At 36.1% G+C, this 25652-nt stretch overlaps 1 protein-coding gene across 3 annotated transcripts in view; it reads right to left on the bottom strand.

The window, feature by feature from the left end:
• Positions 1–451: 451 nt before the first annotated feature.
• Positions 452–25652, bottom strand: part of LOC115232361 — an 84140-nt gene continuing 58939 nt past the window's right edge. For 2 of the 3 annotated variants that reach the window (XM_029802210.2, XM_036498529.1), the window contains exon 2: positions 452–1834. In XM_029802210.2, coding sequence (XP_029658070.1) covers positions 560–1582 — 1023 coding nt within the window. In that variant the 5' untranslated portion in view covers positions 1583–1834 and the 3' untranslated portion in view covers positions 452–559. Of the gene's footprint in view, positions 1835–23550; positions 23640–25652 lie in introns of all 3 variants that reach the window. The other variant, XM_036498527.1, reaches the window with a different exon arrangement.

Genomic DNA, 25652 nt, shown 5'->3' with positions numbered 1-25652 from the left:
ATCTTCATACGAAAATATATAAAAGCAACACAATTCTGAAAAATATTGCTGTACTTTTCTTTTCTTTCCATTCAGTATTTCTTAAGGCGATTTACTGTCCCTTTCAGTTCGGAGACAAAGAAAAAAAAATAATAATATTAATAAAAGAGAAAAATTAATGGGAAAAAAAATCAACAAAAACCTAATAACTCCCAATGTTTCAACATTTTTTTTTCTCCATTCTGTTTTCAGTTTCTTTTTATCTGTTAACGTTTATTTCTTTTCGTCATTTTTTTGTTTGTTCGGTAATCACTTTTCTATTGCTTAGAAGATTGTTACCACGATATATCTTTCTTGTTTATACATACATACATACATTTCATATATATATATATATATATATATATATATATATTATATATATATATATATATATCACTCCAAGCTATATGTTAGTTTTTTTATTCTTACATTTTTTTTTAACGTCCATTTGTTTTTATATGCCAACTGCTATGGTTTGTTCAAAATATGTTTCTTGAAAATATGTATTTTTACTGTTTAATCGGACTAATTTATACAGTTACTTATACTGCTCAGTAGCGGAGTCTTCCGACAGCTCAGAACTACTTGAATGTTTCATTTCACTTGGGAGCGTACTTTTGAACGCACAAGCGGCATTCCCGCTATTGTCTGTGCGTTCCAGTTTAGTAACATGAACGAAACAACAAGGCTGCGATATGTCTGTTTTTCTGGGAGCTTTGAATTTCTTATTTTTCGGTTTCTGTTCTTTCTTTTTGTTTTTCTTCGACCGGCTTAAGTTAAGGATGTCGTCATTAGGGTCAGAGGTTAACTGTCGTAAAACTTCGTAGAACTGAGCCGCTGCCTCAGTGTCATCAAAGCTGAGGCCCGCTAATTTCGTATGGTCGATAGAGATGTGCAAGGTGTGGAAACTCGAACTTGGAGCGCTATATTTTGTCAAATGATCTATTACATCTTTCCACATCACAAAACCCGTTCCTTTTTCAGCAAGAATGAAATGTAGTCTTCTTTTCCGGTGATGTTCGCCAGTGTCTAGCACTAACAGCGGTATACCTGTCATGGCATATTCCCATTGATCACATTCGGATGACTGGCGCACAGAGCCGAAGTATAAATTTGCTTGACAGTGGCAAACAAATACTTCAGTCTTGTGACTTTTATAAAACATTTCAACTTGAAGGAGATCGTGCTCTGATAGAGTTTCTGAAACACCTGTGCTTGATGTGCTTGCTGTCGAGGGCGGCACATCAGAAATATCGGAAGATGCGTCGGACATGGGTGTTTTTTTCATATTATTTCTCGTATTATCACACTGCGACAACATTTTACCTAATGAGTCATACTTTTCTGTAATGCGTCGAATGCCGTCTCTAATTTGGTCGGGTGCAACTTTCTGGTGTGGGTTGTTTTTTAGAATCCTTTCTGTTGAGCAATAGAGTGGTGTTTCACCACTTCTATTTAATTTCTGCTGCTGCTTTACGGCAGCAGCAGCGGCCAAAAGACTACTCTCAGTGTTACGATCTGAGGCTTCTTCTTTAATCATGTACAAATGACCAGCATCCATGTTTAAACTTACTTAAATTCTATGATAAACTGACCACGTAAATATGGTGATACAGCATTATGGATTGTATAGGAATAATGTAAAGTGGGGAAGGGTTGATATAATGATTTGCGTATATGAAAGATGATTAAATGGATATGTATGTGGGACTATGTGTATGAGTGGTTGTGTAAGGACGTGTGTTATATATGTATATTTGGATTAATATTTAAATAAATCAAAGTCGTAGACTTCCGAGTGAATTTCTGGAACCTGAAAAGAGAAAAGAAAATAGTATTAGTATAAATTCAAGCAAAGAAAAAAAAAATAGCAGAAAGAATGTACTTTTACATATGAAAATGGAAAAGTAATTTTATAGATAAAACTGAGTTTCTGAAGGAAATTATTTCATAACACAAACTGAAAAATATGATTACAATATTCACGTTTGCCTTTTATATTGTTTCCATTTGAAATAATACCGTGTATATAATACATTACATGCATAACTCATAGGATGAGCATGTACGCGCGTTTCTTTACATTAGATCGTAATTCAAAAGCATCGAGATATATGAAAAAGTCTCGAGTGTAGCTATTTCTCAATATATAGGACAAAAAAAACCTTTTAAAACAGAAAATAGTGGAGGAGGGGGCGGGGGGCATCTGCAAATAGGGCCCGAACAGTGTGTGAGACGATCGTGATACTATTACACAAAAGCGACTCCCCGACTTACAGTCGTCCGAATTGGAAGCTTTAATCTTAGAATTGAAAAACAAAGTTTGTCTATAGTTATATCGTTATGGTATAACACTGAGATATACGAAAATAAACCTCTTTTAAAAAGTAGCTCGAATGCTACTTTTATACTATATACATACTATATTACTACTTTTATACACACACACATATATATATATATATATATATATACATAAATGTTTGAACAGAAAAAGCAGGCCACCGCCATTTTGTTTTTCTTTTGGCAAAATACTAGCTTTTTTTTCAAATAATCATCGCCAGTGAATATCTTGGATTTTACCATTTCCGAAAAAGCAGAATCTATTCCTGTATAATCTGAAATCAGAACCACAGGAATCGAAATAATCGCATAAATAAATATGGTAATGCAGTTAATTAGCTCTCTGCTACATACACTATATCTACCACTCACCCTGTATACATATATATATATACATTGCACTCATACATACAAGTTGATTCGAACGTATGGTGCTTATCTCCGGTTACCGTAATACTAATGGATAAGACACAGATCTCTTCAAGATAGAATGGTAGTCTATTATGAGTTAACTCTCCAAAAGGTGAACACATATCTTAACAGTTAAGTAGACTAGCGTCTGGCTGTGTACGTAAACAAGTTTGTATAGCTAAAATTACTTTCTGCGTATGTTCACACCACACATTGTCTTAATAACAGCAATAAAACAAACAAACAAACAAGGTAAGTCTATAGAGCTTCGACATTTCACCTTTGGAGAACTTTAGGATCTTTTCGGTTTGAACGGCAGTTTTTTCTAACGGTGTCATATGAAATTGTCACCCATAATTATGACCCTAGTATCGATCTATTGCATTTCAATCTGTTTTAGGGTTAGGGTTAGTTAGGGGTGGGGGAAGGGTATCTTTTTTTCTTCACAAATGTAAATAAACCCAATCTGTTTCTTAAACGAGGGACATATTCATACGGCACAGAATGTTTTTTACCTCAATAGACGTCAGTGATTGGTTGAAATTGCAGAAATTGAAGAAAAAGAACAATATCTTACAAACTATAAAATTTTCTCAATAAAGCCAAGAGAAAAAAGATGTTTCATAAACACATTCTACCAGTATACGAAGTTTAAAATTTTTTAGTTACCTAGAAATTATGTTAAAACTGCCGTTCAGTTAAAACCGAAAAGATCCGAACTATACATTGACCAACCTTTGTGGTTAATAAAGAAATCCTACGCGAACAGGATTGACCTTCGGTTAAACAACAACGTACCTCATATAAAACCTAAGTAGTAACCTACAAGTCGGTAACAAATCACAAGATGCGTAGTGGTAAATGGCTAATGTTCCTTAGAGTAAACAAGTACCCATCTCATCAAATGTAAACAAAATCTGGTACAGACTGAAGAGTAATGACCTGTTTGTCAATAAGACATTAACACCATATGCCACTGCATCATACTGAGTTTGGATGCTTAGCTGAATTCAGTAGCGGCCAGGCTTGTTTAAACTTGAGATCAGGTATAAATTAAAAACAAAAATCTCAAATCACTTGTGCTCTTGAAATTCGACCGAGTAAACTGACACACAGAAATAATGTAACTTTTTTCTATAATTCTTACACAAAATTAAATCTTAAGCGACCTAAATAGTCCGTTATTAGTTTTAGATTACGAATTTCTTTTCTACGAATTTAAAAGAAAAAAGCGATTAAACATATATATATTTTGCACAAATATATATGTGTTTGTTCCTTCTCGAGCCATGCCTGGCTCATAAGGGCCGGTTTCCCGGTTCCTTGGCGCATAGGTTCCTCACCTGGACGGGACGCCGGTCCGTCGCAGATGGGCTGCAAGATGCAGGAGGAAAGAGTGAGAGAAAGTTGTGGCGGAAGAGTCAGCAGAAGTTCGCCATTACCTTATGCTGGAGCCGCGTGGAGCTTAGGTGTTTCGCTCATAAACACACACATCGCCCGGTCTGAGATTCGAACCTGCGATCCCTCGACTGCGAGTCCACTGCTCTAACCACTAGGCCATGTGCCTCCACAAAGATATATATGTGTATGTGTTTGTGTGCATCACGCACGAACGCGCACACACACACACATGCACACACACGCACACACACACACTCACACACACATACACACACACACACACACACACACACACACACACACCACACACACACACACACACACAGAGAAATGTACAGTTTTATACAGGATGTAAATGCCATCGTGTCGTGAAAGAGAATGTTGGATTTCTGGTCATTAGGTCAAAGTCGACATCATTTATAACTTATTATTTTACAAGAAAAGTACGACTTTTAATTGCTACCGAAATAATTGATACTGAAAAGAATAATACAAGATTAACTTTTAACGTTAAGCCCAAATACAAACAGAATGATACACTGTAAAGACGGTTGCGATTTGAAATGAAACATATAGGTGAACTACTTTTTTTTTCTAACGTGCGCATCAACTTAAAGACGAGAGTTTTGGCAATGGTCCATGCACACTCAGTGAATGTTAAATTCCATGAAAAACTGACACACAATAATACTGCTTTTCTACATCTGACACATTATACAGTAATCTTAATCATTAATCCGATTCTTGTTTCGTGAAGACAAAGAACGGGTAATTACACAATCAACAAACATGTAAGTATAGTGTAAAGTAAATAGTCACTAAGACACGTGCACGTGTCCTTCTACCTCCATATGCACTATCATATGTACATTTTGGCTTCTTGGGGATTATGTTCTTGCTCAGGTCACCATACGCATACATAAATTAATCAAATTCATACTTAAAATGAGATACATTCATATATATATATTTACACAAACATACATCAACTAGCTAAAAGTAAATAACGAAAATTACATTGACATCTATCAGTCAATGATCGTGTTAGTGTGAAATGGTGTTGAGTGACATTGGCACACATATCATGATATTAAGTGACGTCTACCTTACACCTGATAGCTCAGACATGCTTTTCTTCCTGAGTATACAGTGCAGGTAACTGTACGCTGTTGAGACGGTAACAGTATAATTAACGCTACTTACAGCAGTTTAATGTTGTCATTGATTCAATCGAGTTGTTAGGTGGAGTCGGTTTGTTTTAACAAAGTCTGATTCTCGACATTCTAATGGTTTTAGCACATTCACCATTAATGTATGAATTTACATATGAATGTATATAACTTCAAGCGCATGTATGTACGTGTGATTGTATACACACACACACATATATAATACTCTCTCTATATATATATATATTATACACACACATACACACACACTCTCTCTCTCTCTCTCTCTGCATACATGTATGCATGTATGTATGTATGTATGTATGTATGTATGTATGTATAAAGATTCACACTCTCTATAACTAATGTCTGTTTGTCTCAGATCATGAATGATCTGCATACATTAGTCTTCTCAGAAGATAAAATGCGTTTGTGTAACCAAACGATACGCAAACATATTTTATCAGGTGTTGGATCTACTTATCAATATCTCTGATAGATGTCTACTCAGATATTGAAAGTTTTGTGTCTATATATGATTCAATCAAATCAAAAGGCTTTTTTTTTCTTATTGCTTTTAAAATGATTCAACAACGACTTCGAGTTAGGACGACAAATATACAGCTCCGAACGAGTGTTTAGAATAAAACCATTTCATACAGAGTGCAGTGAATAAACTGTCGTCTAAATTACGCAAAAATGAAAATAACATTGACATTTCATTTTAACAGATATATTTACCGAAATTACATAAAAATACCTTGAAATATTAGAATTAATTTATTCAGTAAAATCGCGATTGGCTTCAACCACGGCCTCCAGACGACTTCGGAAACTCCTGCAACTCTTCTGGACACTCTCTTTGTTTAAGTTGGTGAATACTGCCATAATCCTTGCCTTCAGTTCATCTTTGGTGTTACAAGGAGTTTCGTTGTCTCTAGTTCAACTGCACCCCACACATAATAATGAAGGGAGTTGCAGTCTGGGGGGTTAGGTGGCCAGATGTTAGGGGTAATGTGGTCGCAGCAAGTGTCTGGGTTCTTCTACTTGTGAGGCATGGTGCAGAGAGTTCTGCTACCAGACATAGGGTCTTCCAGCAGCCACCCTCTTGAACCAGGGTAGAACGACCTCCTCCAGGTACTTGATGTAGGCCTCCGTACTGAATCTGAGGCCGTGTGGGAAGATGAATAGAGGCATAACGTCGCCATCACTTGTGATCACTCCAAACACCATGATGTTGACTGGATGTGATTTTTATCACTTTCGGTACATGTTTTGGGGATACGGCAAGCCAACGGTTGTTCTGTGTGTTCACCATATGATCCTGGTAGAAGTTTTTCTCGTCTGAGAAAAATCAAAGCATGTTCGGTTGGAGGGGATATTTGAGTTTATTGAAAAACTTCGTAGCGCGGTCTTTCTTCTCCTTGGTGGCTTGGGATCAAAATTGGCCCTTTCTGATGTTGTATGAGGAATACCGAATGTTTTCATACACTACCTACCTGATAAGAAACTCAGTCACTCCCATGTCTCTGACAATGGACCTGATTGACTTGGAGGGATCATTGTCAATCATGGCCTGGATCTCCCCAATAAATTCAGTTCTTTATTTATAACGATCAGAATGAGTTTTCCAACCTCCATACCTCCGTAATTACCATTAGACTCATCCAACTCTTTCTGAATCCTCTGCATTATCCTCAGATTGACACCCAAACACTCTGAAATGTTCGTATTGAAGCTTTCGGCGCGAATGCCAAGCAGTACAGCATGTCGCTTCCAAATTTCTCGCACAGTGAATTGTGCCATGGTGCTGTTTTTCTCACAGACGGTGCCCAACAGACCCTACTACACTGTGAAGTCGACAAAATCAAAAAACAAACAATGCGCATGCGTGAAATTAAAAATATAAAATAGCGACAATTTACCCATCGCACCCTATATATATGAATTTTCTCGGAAACACGAATATCACAGCCATTCTTACATCCATGCCATCTTCTAATATCTTCCAAAAATTAATACTTCAAATACTCTTATAACTGAATTGGAACCCACTACGTTTAAGTACACATCTTGTTCAATTCATAGAAATGCAATTTTAAAACCTGCTCCTGTTTTCTTTTTACTACTACCACAGTCTTGTTTTATTTACTAAACAATAAAGTTTGAGGTGACTTAAATGCCTTATAAACTATTAAATTGAATGAGTAGAACAAAGCTCACTGTTGTAATAGTTTTACAAGAGCTGTGTTTAAGTAGGATGTCCCAGCATTGTGACAAAGGTCATTCATTTTCAGAGGAAGAGGAAATTGACAAAACAATTGAGTAAACTTTGTTATAAATATGACACTATACGAATGACTTCCACATAAAGAACTCCATTATTAAGGTACTTATAGTGAGAATTTGTGAAGTGTGCGCAGACCGAGATCGTAAGCGCAATTCAGTTTTCACTACAGCTTGGCCACAGTTAATATGATCATGACAAACCGAGACAAACTTTACATTCCATCTCACAGGATTTGATTTATCGATCATGTTCCTTCACTAAAAATTTATGACCTCGAGCCATTGTGGTAGCTCAAGTTATTAATAGAGGGCACCATAGTAAGCATAATGTCTCCTAATGAGCCAAATCCCAGATCTAGCTTTCAATCCTAGCTTGAACCAGTTCTCTGCTTTTAAGTTGTTAATGCTCCAGGGAAAGAAATGACGTTGCAATTTCCCACTTCCCTCAACTGAAAGGAAATGTCAAAATGTGCATTTATAAGAAATCATAATGTTTCAGTTGACCTCGGCATTCGAAGTCTTTTGGGGTGAAATATTGAATGACGAAGCAGAGTTTATGGATACTGAAACATTTATGAGTAAAAGAAAGCAAAAGGATTAGTATAAATTATATATTACGGATGAACCATGGAAGAAATATTTATATACATATACATACATACGTCACCATTTTAAATTCAATATCCACTTCTTTAATGGCGGCTTCTGTGCATGTACACACGCACACACACACACAAATATGCACACTTATGTTAAACGTATGTATGTATTATTGCATAGATTTCAATTAGGAGATCGAAATCTATATAATCTCAACAAGAACTTAATGTTACTGAGTAAAGTAAGTTTTCTCTGAGGAGACGCGAGTCGTAACATGTGGCTATGTTGTATGAAGACGATAAACACAGAGCATACGCCTACATACACACACATACGTAACACTACATTTCTTTAAGTACTATTATATTTGTATCTCTGCACCTTGCTCTTACAGACACACAGGAATACGCACAGACAGACACACAAGTCATCATCATCAGCATCCTCGTTTTACATATAACATCCACTATTTTAGTCATGGACGATTAAACACTTTGTCATGAAATAGAGCATTTTGTATTAAAAACAGAACCAATATATTATTTAGTTTTCGAATAGTCAGTGGCAGGCGCCCACACACGTCATGAGATCTATGACAAATTTGGAGCAATCACAGTAGTAGTAGTAACAGTAGTAGTAGTAGTAGTAGTAGTAGTAGTAGTAGTAGTAGTAGTAGTGTGGGTGTGGAGGTAATAGTACGACATGCTTGTACTGAATGGTGGAGCTTGTAAAACAAAAACGAACGGCGTAAACAGGTTAAATAATTGTAAGATACGCCCAAGCAGAGAACGAGAGTGAAAGAGAAGCAATTGTCTATCTATCTGTCTGTCTGTCTATCTATTTATCTATCTATCTATCTATAAATTTTATATATATATGTATATATATTTAAACCATGAAACTACTGGAAGCGTGAAACTTACTAACAGCTACTACTATCTGGGAACCTTCAGTTTGTAATAAACTATATAAATCCCATTTCATGTTTTGAGTACTGTCCCACGGTTTGTGTATACAAACTTTCACCAAGCCGTATCCGTATGTGTGTGCACAAGCGCGCATCTATAGACACAAGTGCCATTGAAAAACACGTTTTAATTCGTACAAAACAAGAGAATCATTTCGAAGGTGCGCCAGGAAATACTTAACGTTTTCCGTCCTATAGTAATCGTTTATGAGATAGACTCGATACGAAATTAGGAGAAGAAAATTTATTACATACATAACTGTTGCGGTAAAGTCTCCAAATGAGAAAGACACCCAAACAGATTAACAATGGTATTTCCGGAGCAATAATTTCATTGGCAGCTCGGAGAGAGAGAGAGAGAGAGAGAGAGAGAGAGAGAGAGAGAGAGAGAGAGGAGAGAGAGAGAAAGAAAGAAAGAAAGAAAGAAAGAGAGAGAGATGGTCATAAAGAGAGAGCTAGATACCAAAAAAGATGAAAAGAAAAAGGACTTCCAGCAGGGTTTGTTGATCTGTTTTTACGGTGAAGTCATGATACACGTAGAAACTCGTAAAGTAAAAAGACAGGGTTATTGGATTATATATATATATGAATATATACTACAAATATATGTATATGTAAGTGTGTGAATGCATAAAAAGATAATATAAACAGCTTTTGCCTGAGTTCAGAAAGTACGAGACATTCTTTTATGTTAATATCGATGTAGTGTAGGTATGAACATGTCTTTCTGGTAACATCAAAAGAAGAAAAAAACCTTAAAATGCTTTAAAGACAGCTATCATATACTGAAGATTAGTAAAGCAAGGTAGTTTTACTGTTCTTTTCTAGGGGAATGAAAACATTTCCAGGTTTCAACGTGGTTTTAGGAAATGCAGTTAAGAGTATTTGCAGCAGGACAAGATGTTTTGCGGCATATTTTCCGGTCCTTTGCTTTCTAAGATCAAATTCAGCTGAGCCGGCTTTGCCTTTCATCCTTTCAGTGTAGATAAAATAAGCACCAGTAGAGCACTAGGGTCGACTTCCCACCTCCCATCAAAAACACTGCTGGCCTTGTGCCAAGAGGAGAAACATTATGTGTATAACAGGGCTGTGGAATCGGACTCGGGAGTCGTGGAGTGGTAGTCGGAGTCGGTAAAATAGACCACAATCACTTAATTACGTGGTGGAGTCGGAGGCGCCAATAGTAGAGGAGTCGGAGTCAATTTTTTTTTTGTTTCGACTCCCCAGCCCCGCTGTATAAGATAACCAGTGTAGTCAGTGAACAAATAACTTAACACCTGCAGTTGTTGTGTTGTTGACGTAAGCCATTCATCAACCCTAGATTACTCACGATCAATCCTTGCAAGCTTTCTGTTCTAAGACTATGTTATCCAAAGTGTACCTCCTTTTTCAAAGAGGGTGGATGTGATTTAAGACAGATTTGGTTACTGCGTCGAGCGATTATTCAAAGACTCCCTTGTTGGTCTATCTGTTTAGAAATTTAAATGCTTTGGTCATAAAACAAATAGCTCCAGTGACAAAATATGAACCACTGCAGTCTCAGCCCTAGAACTCATAAGACCGGCTGCCATGGCGTATAAGTGACCGAGATCACAACATTCCTCCTCAATGGGACGCCGGTCCGTTCAAGGCCAGGTATTTCATTTTATCGACCCCGAACAAATAAAAGGCAAAGTTGACCTCCACAGGATTTGAACTCAGAACGTAAAGAGTCGGAAGAAATACCTATTTCTTTATTACCCACAAGGGGCTAAACATAGAGGGGATAAACAAGGACAGACATAGGTATTAAGTCGATTATGTCGACCCCAGTGCGTAACTGGTACTTATTTAATCGACACCGAAAGGAAGAAAGGCAAAGTCAACCTCGGCGGAATTTGAACTCACAACGTAACGGCAGACGAAATACTTATTTCTTTACTACCCACAAGGGGCTAAACACAGAGGAGACAAACAAGGACAGACAAACAGATTAAGTCGATTATATCGACCCCAGTGTGTAACTGGTACTTATTTAATCGACCCTCGAAAGGAAGAAAGGCAAAGTCAACCTCGGCGGAATTTGAACTCACAACGTAACGGCAGACGAAATACCGCTAAGCATTTCACCCGGCGTGCTAGAGTCGGAAGAAATACCACTATGCATTTTCCCGACATGCTAATGAATCTGCCAGCACGCTGCCTTAAAAGTTCAGCATCTTGGTCTATTATGATTTCATGCGTTTTTGGAAAACCTGAACGAGTTTCGATGGTACGAAAAGAAAATTTACTTTGAGAGAAAAATAAATAAGTCACAAAAGATTATTACTCTACTCTTTCTGATAGAATTCATTCATTATATAAAGTTACATTTTCCCTTTTGGGAGAGGATGCTAGTTTACTATATATAGTCTTTGGTGAAAACATGATACACTTGATACTTGCTACAAAAACTAGAGTTAATCTGCTCTTGTGGTTTTTGTATCCACAGCACAGAATAGTTTATATGGCATAACTATTGAAATTCATTCTTTTAAAGAATTATTTATTTAATGTTATAGTTAAATGTATTAGAAAAGCATGTCATCTTTCGCCAGTATTTATTTAATAATTTGACACACAAACATACATATATTGTAACCGTTGGTGGTTTGACCAGCACTGACTATATGTGTGTGTATTATATATATATTATATAATTTATCATGTATATTACACAATTATACATTACATAATCTATTATATATCTGCATGTGTGCATGTAAAAGACACTCCCATAGATTTTGAGATATGGAGATCCAAGAATTCAATTTTAAAAAATCATTTTTCCGCAGAAGATTACTAAGCTATTAGACTACCCACACAGATGATGTGGTTACACTGATAAAGGCTAGTACAGGACCGGCCGCATGTTTTAGAGAGTCTAAGAGCAGAAAAATGGTACACGTTCGTACCATGACTTACCCAAATAACACTCCCCAGACATTATATAAGACTAATTATTTCCTAACGACATACTTTAACGAGAGTTAAAGGGTAGCATACATGCACGGACGGTTTTGTTGGTAAATGCCTTAGTGACAATCTAGAAAAGTTAGGGTTTTCAAAAAGGAAATCAACCAACTAACGCGAACATTACAAATACAATCTGTAAGCAGAACAGTAAAAGTATGCAAGACTTTTCTCAATTTCAAAATGTGAATTTGCTTTGTTATTTACATTCCATCGATACAGCTTTGTATCTATCTTCGTTAGAAACAAGCTCCTTCCTTCAAGGAACTTTTCAAATAATTAAAAACAGATGAGAACATACGTACATATACATACTGAAATGTGGCAAAATAATTTTTCTAACTTTAGTGTAGTAAATCCTATTTTTCTCGTTTTACTAATTCTTTGGAAACTGTAGTTAATCAAAGTCAAGTTACTTGTGTGTGTGTGCGATGGTGTTTGTGTATGCGATGACGTCTGTGTGTGCGATGGCGTATGTGTGTGTACGCGTTGGGTTATATATTGACAAAATATATTACAACCATACACATATTTAATATAACTGGTTACGGAAACTATAACAAAACACACACGACTTATTAACTCAAATCTCTACGGAATTTTAAGTAAAACAAGTGAAAAATATTTTACTACTTTTAGCATAAACAATCTCTTTTAAAAGATTTATGAAAGAAAAAATGCCTTTACTATGCCCAAAGTGATAAAAATATTTTTGAAAATACTTCTACCGTTAAATGAGGAAAACAGACAATGAAGGAAGTAGGAAAATATTGAACGTCATCCTTAGCATCAAAGTTGCATACATCCAGAACCACACACAAACACAAACACACACACACACAAGGGCATGCGCAAAGAGATCAATACTCAGTATGAGCATCATGGACACCTGTTGTTGATTACTTTCAAAACAGGTAAAGTACAGCTCACACAGCAACCCATACACCTGCCCCAACATAATAAGCACACGCGCTTACATATGCTTTGGTCCAATGGTAAAACATCTGTCATATCTATAGGAGATGTAGGTTCGAGTCCCACTGGCAGCCTTTGACCTTTTCTATTCAAAAGAGCTTTTTCAGCTCATTATTTACATGCTGCTGGTTATAACGTTATGTGTTCCCATATTAACTATTCCAAAGAAGAATTATTTCACGTTCTCTATAAAATTCTTATGACGTCAAGAACGTGTGTGTATGTGTGTATATATATATACACACATGCACACTCATGTCTGGATACAAGATACACCAAACAAGAGTAAAGATTCGTATTGCATGTAAATAAATAAGTGTTTATTTATTGGTTTTAAGCCGATGATGATTCATTCGTCGCTACTCGGAGCATATCGCTTCTCGTAATCCTCCATATGACATCTCTTTTGGGATCTTTTCGGTTTGAACGGCAGTTTTTAACATAATTTCTAGGTAACTAAAAAATTTTAAACTTCGTATACTGGTAGAATGTGTTTATAAAACATCTTTTTCTCTTGGCTTTATTAAGAAATTCTATAGTTTGTAAGATATTTGTTGTTTTTTTTCTTCAATTTCTACCAATCGATGACGTCCATTGAGTTAAAAAACATTCTGTGCCGTATGAATATGTCCCTCGTTTAAGAAACAGATTGGGTTTATTTATATTTCTGAAGAAAAAAAGATACCCTTCCCCCACCCCTAACCCTAACCCTAAAACAGATTGAAATGCAATAGATCGATACTAGGGTCATAATTATGGGTGACAATTTCATATGACACCGCTAGACAAAAACTGCCGTTCAAACCGAAAAGATCCCTCTTTTGTAGTCGTCTAAAGAAACTGTCTTCAGCTTCGAACGAATATCTATCTATCTATTTAACTGTCTATCTGTCTGTCTGTCTGTCAGTCAGTCTAACGTACATTCGAGCATACAGAGGAAGAGAGAGAGAGAGACAAACAGATAGATAGATAGATAGATAGATAGATAGATAGATAGATAGTGAAAGAGAGAGAGAGAGAGAGAGAGAGAGAGAGAGAGAATATTGAATGTTTCTTAACAAAGGATCATTTGAAATGATCGAAAAAACGTTGTGTAGTACTGCACTATGAATAAATTTACAGACAAATGTCTGTATTACAGATACCGGCGATAGAAATGGGGAGATAATAGGAACGAAATGCCTGACTTTCAACAAGTAAAGTAGGGCAACAGACGATTATTACCAGTGCAGACCGATTGAATGGCACATGTGACACACACATACACACACACACAGTGCCTTTCAATTTCTGTCTCTCTGTCGTTCTCTCCTACCTCCTCTCTATTTCTCACTCCTCATTTCTCTTTTTCTCTCTCTCACTAGCTCTATTTCTCACAACCTCTCTCACTTGCTCACACAACCTTTCTCACTCTTTCTCTCTCACATACACATAACATCTCTCTCCCTCACTTTTTCTCTGTGACTCTCTTCCACACAATCTTTCGTTCACACTCTCCTTTTCTCTTTGGCTCAAACAAACGCATTTCTCCTCAATAACGCTCTCTATCTCCCTCTCTCACTCAAACACAATATTTTTTTCCTCACTCTCTTGCACAGCTCTTTTCTTTCTCTTCCCTTCCTCTTAAATAGTTTATTTTTTCTTTTTCTCTCCTCGTTCTCTCTGTGTCTGTTTGTGTCTTTCTCTCTCTCTCTCCCACACACACACCAATTTTTTACAGTCTCTCCCTCATACGTATAGCTTCTTCTCTTCCTTCCCTCTTTCCTCTTCTCTCTCACTCTCATTATCGCTTCTATATCTGTTGCTGTTACTTTCACTTATGTTGATTCAATTCTTTCAACCTATCCCTTGTCTGCCTGTCTGTCTGTTTGTCAGTCTCTTTCTCTCTCTCTCCTTCCCCCTCACACACATTTTCTTCTCAAGTCAAAACTTGACATAGGAATTTCTCTTCAATTATTATTTGTTTTGCTGTTGGAGTGCACTCTCGAGAATTCCCTGAATTTCAATTTTCTTCCTTTCTTTCTTTCTACACACACATATGCGTGTTTGTGTATGTGTGTGTGTGTGTGTGTGTGTGTGTGTTGTGTATTGTAGGTACTATTTTCGTACAATTTAACAAAACAGTACAGCAAAGCAAATAGCGATACTAGCTGAAATGGTCACATAATTCTCTATGTTGTTGCCTAGGGACAGACCTGATCAAAGGCGTCCCACCCATGACCTCTTGCGTTAAAAATATAGTATATATCATTATTAGAGGCGACTGCTCGTACATCAACCAGAACATGAATTGTTAAAAATCCCAGCCATATACCGAAATAAGGATACATAGAACATGTGTCTACTTGTTTTACTGGGGTCTCTCATTCATAAAAAAAGGGGGAAATTTATATGAAAATTTGCATTTATTCAAACACATGCACATATACTCATATACAGGTATACATACATACACATATATATATACATACATATATATACATACATATATATATACATACATATATATACATACATACATATATATACATACACATATATATATATATATATATATGCACATACTTATATACACGCACCTATATACACACAAGCACACATAAAAATACATACACAAATGCACATATATACATCATCATCATCGTTTAATGTGATGATGATACATATATGTGTATTTGCGTGTATATATATATTTAAGACCCCCTTCGGTCAGGAATGACCATGGGATTGCACCTAGAAAGTTACTCTCCTAGACACAAGTCCGGGCAAGGTTGTTTATGGAAGACCAGCAGTCGCCCATGCATACCAGCCTCCCCTCTCCACGCCACCAGTGTTATCCAAGGGAAAGACAAAGGTCGATACAGCTTGGCACCAGTGACGTCGCAACTCATTTCTACAGCTGAGTGAACTGGAGCAACGTGAAATAAAGTGCCTTGCTCAAGAACACAACACGCAGCCCGGTCCGGGATTCGAGCTCACAACCTCACGATCGTAAGCTCAACACTCTAACCACTGAGCCATGCGCCTAGCCAATATATATATATATATATATATACACAAACATACATACACACACACACATATACACACACACCTACTGTCTGCTTTGGCATGGTTTCTACAGCTGGATGCCCTTTTTTATGCTAATCACTTACAGAGTGTAATGGGTGCTCTTTGGTAACGTGCAGAAAGCACCCAGTACACTCTGTAAAGTAGTAGGCATTGGGAAGGGCATCCGGCCAAAGAAACCACACCAAAGCAGACTATAGACCATGGCACAGTCCTTGTATGATAGTTGTAAATGAGTGTCACTGTTATACAAGCAGTGTCATTCATGTTCACTCTTTTGCAAAAACATGTTTGGCCATAAGAAAATGTTACTTCGCTTAGAAAAAGATGAGGGTCGGTAACAGGAAGGGCATCTGTCACAACAAACCTTGGATAGGTGGACATTAAAATGATGATGATGATACAAAAGACATCCTCGATAGCATATAATCTACTAAGGTGTTAATATCAGCAGGTGAGGAAGTTACCTGTTATATTCTTTTCTTTTACCTAGGCTTGTTATGGAAATATTTGCTGAAGCTATTTCCTGAGGATATAGAAACTTGCACTGAAATAAAACTGGGCTGGAGAACTAAATGTCACAATCAACACAATTTTCACATAACTCATTTTTGTACATGACACCTGTGGAGGTTGGAATTGGGGTAGGTTAAGGGGGAATATGTAGCTGCAACAATTTTAATGCTTATCCATGCCTCTGCCTTATGTTGTATTTCAACCTGTTTAGCAATAACAAATATATCTCTGTCAAATCATACATTTCTACTATATATATATACACACACACACACACACACATACATATACATTCATATATATATATAAAAAACAAAATACAAAATGGGACAAGAATGCAAAACATCCGGACAACTAGATGATACAAAAAGGGACAACAAAACATCCAGATAGCCAATACAAAAAAACAAGGACGGGTCATTCAAAGCCTTTTATCCTCAGTCAAGAACCGGATCATCCTCGCAATTTTGGCTGATTAATCTTGAGATTGCTCCAATCTGGCCAGCCAGATATATATATATATATATATATATAAATATGTATATATATATATATACACACATACATACATATATATATTCATATATATATATATATAAACACGTGTGTTTATACAAATATAAATATATGTATATGTAATCTGTATATATGTACATATGAATATATATGTGTACGTATATATATATATGTACATGCATATGTAATGTGTGTGTATGCATATGTGTAGCATTGAAGTATGATTCAATATTTTTAGATAATACATTATATAGCTCTATCTGTCATTATATAAGTTTTCTCCACCTTTACATACGTTTGTCCACCTTCGTCTCAAAGTTCAACTATCCCTTAGTGAACAATAATTTTCTATGTTCACAATTTGGTCATATCTGTTTAACTATTATTACGAAATTAGAGTTATACTCTCTGATTTCTTTGTTACCATTCCCATGTAGAAGAAACTTTTGTTATCAGGAGAAGGAGTTCGAAAGAAGCATATCTATGACACATTCATTCTGTTTTGATTCAGAAATATAAGCAATATCAAATGAATAATGCTTCCTTGTAGTCATGAATGGGGGTGTGTCCTACTTTAAACTCTATTTTATTTCAGGCAACAAGATATGACACAGTCTGATTTTACTAAAAACTCCTTGTTCTGTTGTATACTATATATATATATATATATATATTATTTTTTATAATTTTTCTTTGAGTATATATATCAATATCTATATATAATATATGGCGCAGCGTACTGGCTTACCAGTCCTCAGTCAAACTGTCTAACCTATGCCAGCATGGAACACGGATGTTAAACAATGATGATATATAAAATATATATGTGTGTGTGTGTTAGCTACTCTAATTCTGACCCAGTTTCATTTCCCAGTGGGAAAAGCTTCATTTACATTGCAACTGAAATCACAAACCTTTATTTCCTTCTTCTAAGAAACTGAGGTCCCATGTTGATGAGACAACAACAACAACAATAATAATAATAATAATACTGATGCAGTACCAGACAGTGGCTCCCATGGCTTCTGATCTTAACTGATTGGAAGTGTTATCATGTACATTGCTTTGTCTTGGTATAAAAGATGGGCTACAGCAAATATTCTGCTCACTACCACAGATTTGCTTGTCAGTTGCTTGACCTTAACCAGTTGACCATGTCCTTTAGTGGCTGACCATATGTGCTCTTTGATCATGAGCAGGAGTAGTGGGGGAGCATCATAGCTGTGTGTTGAAAGGAATTCCTGGAGGTTTGGATAATTCATCTTTGGAAACATGGGTGGTTCATACAACATCCTTAAACAATCTTTATTCAGGGACCATTTGAGCTGTTTATCCTGATATGAGATCACTATGTCACACACATATGGTTGTAATGCATGTGTCTGGTGTGCCCTTATCAGATGGGTATACTGGGCTTCGTGTATTTTACCCCAGTCTTACTCAATAATAATAATAATAATAATAATTTTTTCTACTATAGACATAAGGCCTGAAATTTGGGGGGACGAGAATTGGTAGAATATTAGGGAAAATGTTTCATGGTGTTTTAGTTGTATTCTTTTATGCTCTGACAACAAATACAGCCAGTGTTGACTTCACTTCTTTCATTCGTCTGGTGCTGTTAAAGTAAGAAACAATGAAGTTATTAAGGTAGATTTAAATCAGTTGTTCCGTCACATCACATGCATGGCCTTGTGTCTGTTATGTTAGAAGCCATTATACCTTTATGGTAATAAAGATATAATTAGAGCAGTGGTTCCCAAACTGGACAGTATTGTCCCCCTTGGGTTGGCAGAAAGTTCCTGGGGGTGTTGAAGAAATGTGGGGCAATAACGAGGGAGTGATTCATGTAAAAACAACACAAAATAATGGGTTCATTAGGTTCAGTTTTATTTGTGAAATGCAATTGCTTTGTATTTGCTTCAGAAAGAGGTCCATGGTTGTGATGGTTACTTGGGGTGGAGGTGCTGGGAATGCGACCTGGGTGTCAAGGGGGCGGTAGCCTGAAAAAGTTTGGGAACCACTGAATTAGAAGAATTTAGTAATTTTAAGATAATAGCAATATAGTAAATAACTACAATCATCATCATCCTCATCCTCATTATTCTCATCAGCCATTGGCTGTTGCTTTGAATTATTTACTGTGGTATAATAATAATAATAATAATAATAATAATAATAATGAAATTATCGTGTATAGTGCTCAGGTGCACTTACAACTCATCAAAGGTGAATGTTCAGTACATAGAATTATGTACAAAAGTATGTAGGCCTTCTTCCTATTTGGGGAGGGTAAGACAAAACTTTAAGAAAAAAAATTGAAATTTCATGCCTATCAGATTCTTTTAATTTTTATTCTTTTATTTGCTTCAGTCATTTGACTGCAGCCATGCTGGAGCACTGCCTTTAGTTGAACAAATCAATACCAGGACTTATTCTTTGTAAGCCTCGTACTTATTCTATCGATAACTTTTGCCGAACCACTAAGTTACGGGGACATAAACACACCAACATCAGTTATCAAGCGATGGTAGGGGTACAAACACAGACACATACACATATATACGATGGGCTTCTTTCAGTTTCCCTCAACCAAATCCACTTACAAGGCTTTGGTCAGTCTGAGGCTATAGTAGAAGACACTTGCCATGCAGTGGGATTGAACCCGGAACTATGTGGTTGGTAAGCAAGTTACTTACCGCACAGCCATGCCACTCCTGCACCTATGTTGATATATTGTATCAACAATTGACTGTTGACTCATTATTACATTCAATCTTTGTTAGATATTTCTACAGATCTACCAGGGTACTACTCACTCAACAAAACCGACCAAGAAAGAGTTGCTGGCATAGTTATTTCAAAGCGAACAGGTCGTACAAGTTTTTCAAAGATTCTTTTCTTTGTTGTAATGGATTATAAATTTGACATGGCATGATATTTCCAATGACATTATCTTTGAGTTGTAATGTTGAATGTTCACATATACCTGTACATGCTTCTGCAAAAGAAACACATTTTACATTTTCTTAGCATAGACATACCAAGGAGTTTCCACATTGTCATGGAACTATAGAAAGATTTAGCTCCAGCAGAGCATAGTAATAAAACACTGAACAGTTTATACACTACTACTACTACTACTACTGTTACTGCTGTTGCTGCTGCCTTTATGGTGATTTATATTTCTTCAATTTGTCTATTTACTGTAATGGAATGGAACTGACAAACAATATGTACCATCAACCTTCCAGTCAGCAGACTGGCACCCGACTGCGGTTAGTGTTTAATTGCAGTTAACACCTTAGAGTAACTTTCAAAATATTGTATGCAGGTGCACCATTAATTTTCCAGCTCCATTGAGTCTGATACTTCAGCCATATTACTGTTTAACTCCAGACCAATTCTGATTATGTTACTTGCAGTATCTATGACTAAACTATCTGATGTTTGTACCTTATTTAAGACAGTGAAATGCGACTTGAGGGAGATTAGGTTGTTATTTCTAGCAGGAAGGCAAACAAATAGAGGATTCCTTTGCTTTGAACATGTTATGTTCTCTGTTGTTCCTACATAACAAAACAATTTATTCATTCATCAATTTTAATTTTGCATAACAATTCACGCTATCCTACGTCTCAATTGAATATACTTTGGTTAGAATACTTGAACTTCTAAAGCAGAGGTTCTCAACTAAGGTCCTCATGACCCTTGGGGATCCATATATAATTTTCGTGTTAAAATTCATGTGTGATAAATCAGTTATACTTCTATAATACACAAAATATTTTAGCAATTTTTTAAATACATTTCCTAATATTTAATTACAAAAATATAATGGAATCTTTTAAAACTTCAAATGGCTAGGGAAAGGGGTCCAGTAGAATAAAATGGAAATTAAAGAAGTCCAGAGGTCAAAAATGGTTGAGAATCACAGGTTTGAAGGCAGAATTTCAGTGTTTTTCGATGACTGGCATCCATGCTAGTGGAGTGCTAAGAGAACCATACGAGTGAGATCGGGGCCAGAGCAACAAGCTGGCCTCCGAGCCAATGGCACATTAAAAACACCATTCCGAGCGTGATTGTTATCTGTGTCGCCTACTAGCACTTGTGCTGGTGGCATGTGAAAAAACATTCAAGCAAGGTCATTGCCAGTGCGCTGGACTGGCTACTGTGCAGGTGGCACATAAAAAGCACCATTTGAGCGTGGCCGTTGCCAGTACCGCCTGACTGGCCCTCGTGCCGGTGGCATGTAAAAGCACCCACTACACTCTCGGAGTGGTTGGCATTAGGAAGGGTATCCAGCGGTAGAAACTCAGCCTGATCAGATTGGAGTCTGGTGCAGCCATCTGGTTTGCCAGACCTCAGTCAAATCGTCCAACCCATGTTAGCATGGAAAGCGGACGTTAAACGACAACGATGATGATGATGATGATGATATATGATATTTACCATGTGAACTACAAGAAAAGTATATGGTATATAATTTTTTTTGTGCAAGGGTTCCTTGAGACATGTAATTTATTCTAATGGTTATACAAGGGTAAAAAAGGTTGAGAAACACTGATATAGAGATATATACTAATGGTTTCAAATTTTGGCACAAGGCCAGAAAGTTCAAGGGAGGGGGTAAGTTGATTACATTAACCCCAGCGTTCAACTGGCACCTCGAAAGGATGAAAGGCAAAGTCAACCTCGGTGGAATTTGAACTCAGAATGTTAAAGATGGATGAAATGCCACTAAATGCCCAGTGAAATAATGGTTCTGTCAGATAATCACCTTATAGAGATAATAATGATGTCTTCTTAGGTGCAAAGCTACATGGCAGAGAGAACAGTCAATGACATTGACTTCAAAACTTGCCGCAGTATTTTTTCACCTGGCTCTAGAAGGAGGAAAGGTAGTTAACTTCACTGGGATTTGAAGTTTAGGGGCTTAATATTAAAGAGGTATGATGGTAAATGTAGAGGCATAACTGTGAATATTGAGGTATATTAGTAAATAGAGAAGTTTTAGTATGTAAATACAGGTTGTAACAGTAAATACAGAGATATAATACGAAAGATATGACTGTAATAGTAAATATTACAGCATAAAAGTAAATATAGAAGTATTAGCGTAAATACAGAAGTGTATAATAGTAAATACAGAAGTATTATAGTAAATACAGAGTTATATTTGTCAATAAAGAAGTAATTGTACTAAATGTAGAGATAAAATAGTAACTATACAGATGTAAAAGTGAATATGGAGATATGATAGTAAATGAAGAAGTATAATCGTAAATATACTTATATAATAATAAATATCCTTGCCATCGTCATTATAACAATAATAATAATTATTATTATTGTTATTATCATTATTATTAAAGGTAGTGAGATAGCAGAATTGTTAGCATGCTGGACAAAATGCTTAGCAGTATTTTGCCCATCACTATGCTCTGAGTTCAAATACCGCTGATGTCAACTTTGCCTTTCATCCTTTCAAGGTCGATAAATTAAGTCCCAATGAAATGCTGGGGTTGATGCAATCGATTAGTCCCCTCCCATCAAATTTCAGGCCTTGTGCTTATAGTAGAGATTATTATTATTATTATTATTATTATATTAATGTCCACTTTTCAGGCTTGCCTGTGGTCAGAGTTATTTGAGGCAGATTTTCTTCAGCCAGATGCTCTTCCTGTTGCCAAACTTCACCTGTTTCCAAACAAGGTATATTTTGCCATGACCAGACATCTTTCTTCAGGATATTAGAAATGAATGACACTGTTTGTATGACAGTGACACTCATTTACAACTATTATGTGGTGTCAAGACAAAGAAACACAAACATACACTTAAATACACATTCAGACATAAATATGCATGCATGCATGTATGTCTGTACAAGTGATGGGCTTTTTCTGTTTTCATCGACCAGATCCATTCACAAGGCTTTGGATGACTCAGAGACACTTGTTGAAGATGCCACAGTGGAACTGCATCCAAAACCATGTGGTTAGGAAGCAAATTTCTTAATCACACAAGTATGCCAGCACCCTAAATATAGAAGTATAATAGTGAACATAAAGTTTATATAATAAATATAGAAGAATAATAGCAAATAGATATATATATATATAGAGAGAGAGAGAGCAACAGTGTGGTGTAGACATCATAGAATCTGTACAGATGATCAGCTTGTACTTTCCTATTTCATCACACTATAAAATGCTATACTAGAAAGGGTTTAACATAGTTGTAACATGATGTATGAATGAATAAATTACAAGGTCCTACATTATATATACAAGTTATAAATACAAGTTGTCTGTTAATTTGGTTTCTGAATATCTGATGTCATTTTATTCTATTCACTCATGGATAACCTAATAAAAAAAAATGTAAATGTTGCTTTGTAAAGGGGTATTTCAATAAGAGGGTATTCAGCTGTCGTTCAATAGAAAGTTAAAAAAATAAACAAAAAAAAAACCCTGATTTAATAATCAGATTCCTTTTTAGCTGTTTCTACATTATTACATAAACAAATCACATAAATTAACTTAATTTCAACTTGACATATCACTCAGTTATACAAGAAATCTTCCCTCTATCCACAAATCATGATTCATTATCTAACTAGGCATTAAATAATTATATTTTAACCTAATTTTCGGAGGCCCTGTGCTAAATTAATGATTTGACCAATAAACATAAAGCAATATGAAATACATTGACTCTGTCCCATTACACATCAACTGTACATGCTGTAGGATACTGAAAATGCATAAACTGATAACACAAAATATAAATCTGCTATAAGTGTCCATAATCATCCATGGTATGTTCATCACACACTCTTCACTGCATATTCTTTCTCCACAACAGAGAATATCAGATTTAATAGTTGACAATTTTACAAGTTGGTCCAGAACAAAAATTTGTCCAGTTGTCTGTCACAAGTATGGCACCTTAGGCTAGTCTGTTCTACTATAGACCCAGGCTAACTAAAACCTTGTAAATGAATTTGGTAGATAGAAACTGATGAAAGAAGCCCATCGTATGTGCATGTGTGAGTGCAAATGTTGTGTGTGTGTGTGTGTGTATGCATGTATGTATGTACGTACGTACGTACACTCATTTTGTCTTACTCTCTAACTCACTCTCTTTTCCTTTTCTTTCCAGCAAGCATCTTCTCAACAGCAAGACATCTATCTCTATCCCTCTATACTTTTGATCTCCCACCAACGATACAAAACCACCTCCCTCAATACTACTATCCCCTCCCAGTTGAAGAATTTTTTTCTTCCAAGTTAGTTGGAGACCTCATAAAAAGCACAAGTACACTCTGTAAAGTGGTTGACATTCCTATTGATGTTGGTGCCACATAAAAAACATCCAGTACATTTCTGTCAAGTGGTTGGCATTAGAAAGGCATCCAATTGTAGAAACTATGCTAAAGAGAACAGTGGAGCAGGATGCAGTCTTTGTACTTATCATTTCCCCTCAAGCCATCTGATTTATGAAAGATGTTCAAGCGACAATGATGATGACTATTAATATTCTTTCTAATTATAGGACATGACCAGCAGTTTTAAGGTGAGAGGAAAGCTGATTACATCAACCCCCATGCTTAAATTGATACTTATTTTATTGACCCAGAGTGTATGAAAGGTAGAACTGATCTCAGCAGCATTTGAACTTGTAACATAAAGAGGCAAAACAATGACTTAATATAAAATGAATATAACCAATTTTTCAAGTGTAGGAACAAGGCTTGAAATATTAGAGTAGGGGTTAGTTAATTATATTGCCTAGTACTTGACTGACATTTTTATTGCATCAACCTCCAGAATGATGAAAGGCAAAGGCAATCTTGATGAGATTTGAACTTGCAGCATTAAGAGCCATGTGTGTGTGGGGGATGAGGAGGAGCACACAAGGCATTTTGTTCACTGTGCTAACAATTCTGCCAAGCCACTGTCATTTTCTGCCAATAATAATACGGCTAATGTATGAATAACAAACAATATAGCTGAAAGCAATTAGGGAAAGAGACGACAGAGCAAAGCATTAACAACTGTATCAATTAAAAGAATTGCCAATTATGCACTTACACTAATAATCTGTGGCCAATGCCAACACACTTCATATAGGTTGTACACTGGGGAAGTAAGTTATAAATATCATGAAAACTAATTCCCCTTCTCCTCTACGAATTTTGGTAACCTTGCATGTAAATAAGAAATTAATTATTCATGAAGCAACAACTATAGAAGCCTACACAAGTGAGAAGACATTAGTTTGCATAAATAAAGCAGTTATTTCCTCATTAACAGAACTATCCTTAAAATAGGCTTGACTCTGTTAATTTGCCAGTATATTTACTATAGAATGTAGTT

This window comes from Octopus sinensis, linkage group LG2, assembly GCF_006345805.1.
Source record: "Octopus sinensis linkage group LG2, ASM634580v1, whole genome shotgun sequence".
In the NCBI taxonomy this organism is placed as follows: Eukaryota; Metazoa; Mollusca; class Cephalopoda; order Octopoda; family Octopodidae; genus Octopus; species Octopus sinensis.
Note: the sequence above shows the minus strand (reverse complement) of the source record. Positions and strands in the feature narration are given on the sequence as shown.